Consider the following 5545-nt stretch of genomic DNA (forward strand, 5'->3'; position numbering starts at 1 on the left):
TCTGCTCTCCCCCGACCAACCACCGCACTCCTGCCAGATCCTTAGGCCCCCAAAGCAAGTTTATCCATTATCCCCATGTTGCAATGTCTCTTTAGACAAGTCAGTTCCTCCCCCTGGACCTCAGTTTCCCCAACTAGAGAATGAGTCGGGGGTTGGACCGCTGATCTTTGAGGTTCCTTGCAGCTCCACTAGTCCATGATTCGAGAGATGTGGGCCTTTTGGCTACAAGGGCAGATTTGTAGCCTTAGGTTATAGCCTGAGGAGGAAGAGGGGATTTGGGGCTGGTGATGGAAAGAAGGGGAAATTCGGAGGGGCCACGGGGCCATGAACCCGGGAAGGTGGGCCAGTTGTATGAGGCAGATGAGAGAGAGAGAGAGAGAGGCCCTGGGGGCTCCTCAGTGAGCCTCTTCCTTCTTCCCAGGGCTCCCCCCAAGCTCAGGGTAGGCACGTGACAGCACTGGGCAAGGGAGCAGGGACCAGGCCAGCAGTGAGCCAAGGTCAGAGCTTCTGAGACACAGCACTTTGGGGAATGAACATTGCTGGGGGTTTTGTAAATACTTGGAGGTGTCCAGTTATTATAAAAAAATGTATTTGAAGCTGAGGTGGCATGTTTGTGTGGTTGGCCTGGCGTCCTGTTCATGACTGCTCTGTTACATTCCTCCCTTCAGGAACAGTGAAGGATCGCCTTCCCATCTGTAAGCTCATTAGGAGGTGCATACCAGCGGCCCCCATACCCATACACACCGGGCACATTCCCCTCAGGGCCCCAGGCATGCTGGGGTCACCCCTCGCGCCCCACGGCTCGTGCACAGCCCATGAGCAGCAGAACCTATTAATATTAAAGTGGCTGCAGGTGCCGTTGCCCCACGTGCCAGCCTCATCCTTCTCAGGACGCTGGTTTCCTGCTTGAGCCCAGTGCACCCTGTGGAGGAGGGTAATGCAACGTGCTTATGAGATGAGAGAATGGGCTTCATTTTCAGGCGGGCTCCATGTTCAGTGAGGCTCTTTTCACTTCAGAAAATGGATGCAATCACCTTTTCATGAGTGTCTCAGCTCCCTCCCACCTCCAGACCCTGAGCTATTGCAGTGCTGGGCCCTTCAGAAACCTCTTCTTACATCACAGGTTGGACTAACCTCTCTGGCTTGGACAAGTCAGGGATTGGGCAGGCATCAGGGCACCCAGTGACATGGATCCTGGGCCTGTGGTGGGGACAGTGGCTGTTCCTCCATCCATGCCCCTCCAGGATGGGTGTCCACACCACAGAAGGCCATTGCTGCAATAGTGGCCAGGGAGGGTCAAGGGCAGACCTGGCTCTTAAGCATCCAGCAAAGGGTGCAGCCTATCACACAGGTCCCATCCCAAGCCCCCTGGATCCAGGATGCCATGGTAGATGGGTGTCAGGGAGAGCCCCTCCCTCTAAACACCAGTTTTGGGAGCCCAGGGGGACTGACCAAGGGTCAGGGGCTCCAGTTCCAGACTGAGTTGGGACAGATGAACAGGACAGTGTGTAAATGCTGCTAAGGGTCAGGGAGAGCTCCCAGCCATAGAGGTTAAAGAGACAACTTGGTTCTTTCTAAAGCTCAGCTCAGACCGTGTCTCTGGGTCACTGCTGACCTCACAGGCTTGGGTCCTGTCCTGTGAGCTCCAGAAGGGTGTTTGCAAGCTGGACACCCTGCCCTTCTGCCCCTCCTGCCTTGTTCAGCCTCGTGGGCCTGTGTCATTGGAAGGGCTCAGAGCATAGCTCAGCAGACCTCGTGGCTCTGAGCATCTCTGAGCAATGAAGCCTGAGGGAGGAAAGGGATGGGGGGGTGGTCAGGTGGGGCGTGGGGTTTGCAAAACAAGAACACACTCGTTTGCCATTTACCAAGAATTTTTTTCCCTTTCTTTTCAAGCTGTTGTTTCCTCAAGGGAAAACTTTTATTTGTGTATGAGTAAAATGTGCTCTCTTAATGAATTGAAAGCAGAACAGGAGGAGAGATTTTTGTCCCCGTGGCAAAGAACAAAGAAGGAGCTCATTGGCTGGTGGCAGCCAGCGTCGTCCCCACCCCTGGCCCCTAAACTTTCTCCCTGCCTTCTCCCCCTTTCCTAGCAGAGCTGAGACCTGAGAAGGGCCAGCCACGCGTCATCCCTGCCCCAGCGCCCTGTCTGGGAAAATGGCTGTGGCCAGGCCTGGCCTGCGGGAAACACCACACCCCTTCAGCGTGGAGAGCCTGAGGAAAGGTGGCTGGTGAGGGGCCATGGAGGCTGCCGTTTCTTGCTGGCTCAGATGACAGGAGAAAAGAGAGATGGAGGGAGGGATTCAGAGCGTTAGTTTGACCCACTGGCATCCCCCTTCCCCTGCACAGGTGAGAAGTTGCCCCACTGTCTCTGGTCTTGGGGACAAAGCCTTGCTTTCTGGAAGCCCTCACCCTGAGTCTCAGGGAGGACTTCTTTCTAGAAGATTGATGGGAACAATGGCCAGGCCCCTTCCACCACCCTAGATCTCACCAATGCCTGCCCTTTCACTCCAGGAGGGGTGAACCGTTTCTTGACTTTCACCTCTCGTTTGGGGTTTGGGGGACAACGGCCTTGGTTTTGGAGTGTTGCAGGATCTGGGATAGCTTATCAACCACATCTCTTTGCAACCTTGGGTGAGGTTTGGGCTTCATCTGTCTTCTGTGGCTTTGGGTTTTCACCACGAGATAAAGCTCAATGGCCAGAACGGCCTTTCCCTCAGCAGCTGTTAGGTCATCTGTCCCCAGTCTGAGGGGCCCTGGGAGAGGTCCCTCTGGTCCAGGCAGAGGAGCCTCCTACGGGGAGAAGGTGGTGGTGGTCTCAGCCTCCACGCTCATGGAGGAGCGTCGGGCGTGCCGGCAGGCGGACCACTGCCGGAGCCGCTCCTGGCTGAGGCAGCCTAGGTCCTTGAAGAGCTTGAAGAGGTCGCTGCGGAACTTGACGCCGATGAAGGCGTACAAGAAAGGGTTGACGCAGCAGCGGATGCAGGCCAGGCTGTAGGTGACATCGTAGGCGATGTTGAGCTGCTTGCTGAGTTCGCAGCTGGTGCCGCCGGTGATGTTGAAGTTGGCCACCGTCTGGGCCAGGACCACCCCGTTGTAGGGCAGCTGGAAGGCTACGAAGACCACGACCACGGCAATGATCACCTTGATGGCCTTGTTGCGCTCGAAGTTGCGTGCCTGGAGCAGGGTGCGGACGATGAGAAGGTAGCAGAAGCTCATGGCCACCAGGGGGATCAGAAAGCCTACCACCATCTGAGCCACCCGGATGGTGATCAGGGCCTCCACGCGCTCGGTGATGAGGGAGCACCGCAGCGCCTGCTCACTGCTGCTCTTCTGAATGCCGCTGTACAGCAGCTCTGGGGTGGAGAGCACCACGGCCAGCAGCCAGATGCCCACGCAGGAGAGCTTGCTGATGAGAAGGACGCGGGCACGGTGGCGGTGGGCCGAGACGGCCTGGACGATGGCGACATAGCGGTCGATGCTGATGCATAGAAGCAGGAGCATGCCGCTGAAGAAACTTATCTTGTAGATGCCAAAGATGAGCTTGCAAACGTGGACCCCGAAGACCCAGGACTTGGCCGCGCTGTACGCCCAGAAGGGAAGGGTCAGGAGGAAGAGGATGTCCGCCACGGCCAGGTTGAGCAGGTAGGTATCGGTCATGGTCTTGAGCCTCTTGAAATAGATGTAGGTCAGCATGACCAGCCCGTTGCCCAGCAGGCCCATGAAGCAAATGATGGAGTACATGACCGGGAGGAACCAGGCTTTAAAGTTCCGCACGTCCTTCTTGAAGCACACGGACTCGTACAGCGTGTAGTCCACTGTGGTGTTGTCTCCGATGTAATCGTCCGTGACCTCATCCTGGCACAGGCACACCTGTGGGGAAGGAACACGATCCAGCTTAGCTGAGTGGGTCTCAATCTCACTGCTGTGGGATTGGCCAGAGCAGTGGTTTCAAGGTGCAGTTAGCATCACCTGCAAATTCTCGGACCCCATCTGAGACCCACTGAACCAGAATCTCAGGGGCTGGGGCCCAGGAATCTGTTTTTCCAAACTTTCCAGGTGATTCTTTCATTTGAAATCGGTGCTTCTCATATTTTAACACGCACATGAACTCGGGGATCTTGTTCAGATGATTTAGTAGGCTGGGGTGGAGCCTGGGATTCTGCCTTTCTAATAAGGAGCAAGTGTCTGATTTTGCCAACTCTTCTGAGAGACTTGACCTTAACAGGTGTTAACAGTGGACTAGAAATAGTCTGGGCTTTGGGGCCAAATGAGCCTTGGGCTTGTTAAATACACTTCATTCTCCCTAAGACTCAGTTTTCTCATCTGTGAAATGGAGATGAATACTATCTCCTCCACATGGTTGTTGTGAGGATCCTAACTTGATTCTGGCATCATTTCGTCTCCATGGAGGTTTTATTTCCTGGAGTTGGAAACTCCAGGAAAGTGGGATCGTGTGTCTTTCTTTTTGAGCCTCCTTTGGAACCTGGTAGAAAGAACTTTCCAGGGGAGGGGGCCTACAAAAATACCCCGGTTTTTGAGGGAAAACCCACTTGGGTTAAGGTTGAGGAGGGCCCGGAGTGAGAAGAGAGGAAGGCAAAGCTCTATTAAGAGGCCAGAAAGCCCTGGTTTGGGGCAAGCTGCCATGATCATGGGTGGTCAGTGACTTGAAGACTTATGGATCCCTGCGGCCCGGGGCACAGCACCCAGCATGAGGCAGAAGCTCAGGTGATGCAGGCCCAAGTGGATGGTGGGGCCACAGCCTCAGCTGTGACTGAGTCCTCTCGGGCCCAGGAAGGAAGCACGGCCCTGTCTCCACCCTCCCTCCATCCTCGAACCCTCTCCCCGCACCTCTCTCCTCTTTCTTCCTTGCTGTATCTTCTGGCAGATCCCAGTCAGCCGGGCTCAGCTGCTCAGGGCTTTTTTTAGCCTATCTGCGGGGCAGGATGAAGGTTCAGGCAGCCTGCTGTGATTTTATCAATGAAGGAGGGCACTCCGGCTGGCTAAGATGTGCGGGGCTGGGAGCTGGGCTGGAAGACTACCTCCGGAAGCTCCTGGTCCCTCCTCTGGGAATGGGGCCCTGGACAGCTCGACATGATAGATTTTCGTGCAATTGGGGAACTGGAGGGAGTGTAGAGATGAGGAAAGGGGGGCTCTTGGAGAAGCGATGTGGCTTGTTCAAGGTTGCTCAGCCAGAAGGGGAACCCAGTCTCCTGACTTCCCTGTATCCTGTCTCTTTCTCACTTCCAAATTCTGGATTCATCGTTATTCTGCTTGGCGACAGGGCAAGGACCAAATCACGCCCAGGAGCTTTTTTGGGCATTGCTATCTTGAGAAGAAAAGTCAGTGGCAACCACTTTTCTCTTTTCCGGGCATGATTGAAGCCTGGGAGGCCTGGAAGAGGCTGGCTGCCCTTGGCCGCCCAGGATAATGTCTGAGGCCTCAGGTCCAGGGTTCCTGGACATAAGGGGGCTCTGGGCCTTGGAGGGCAGTATACCCAGCCTCTGTGACCTGTGTTTCCCACCACCCCATTCTGCCTTCTCTTTCC

The 5545-nt window shown here is 55.4% G+C and overlaps 1 protein-coding gene across 1 annotated transcript in view; it reads right to left on the reverse strand.

Moving 5' to 3' along the window:
- Positions 1 to 1871: 1871 nt before the first annotated feature.
- The window catches only part of CCR7 (C-C motif chemokine receptor 7), a 10657-nt gene continuing 6983 nt past the window's right edge, over positions 1872 to 5545 (reverse strand). Inside the window, exon 3 of the mRNA XM_007465202.1 lies at positions 1872 to 3870. Coding sequence (XP_007465264.1) covers positions 2791 to 3870 — 1080 coding nt within the window. The 3' untranslated portion in view covers positions 1872 to 2790. The remainder of the gene's footprint in view (positions 3871 to 5545) is intronic.

This window comes from Lipotes vexillifer, unplaced genomic scaffold (genome assembly GCF_000442215.2).
Source record: "Lipotes vexillifer unplaced genomic scaffold, Lipotes_vexillifer_v1.1 scaffold591, whole genome shotgun sequence".
Classification (NCBI taxonomy): domain Eukaryota; kingdom Metazoa; phylum Chordata; class Mammalia; order Artiodactyla; family Lipotidae; genus Lipotes; species Lipotes vexillifer.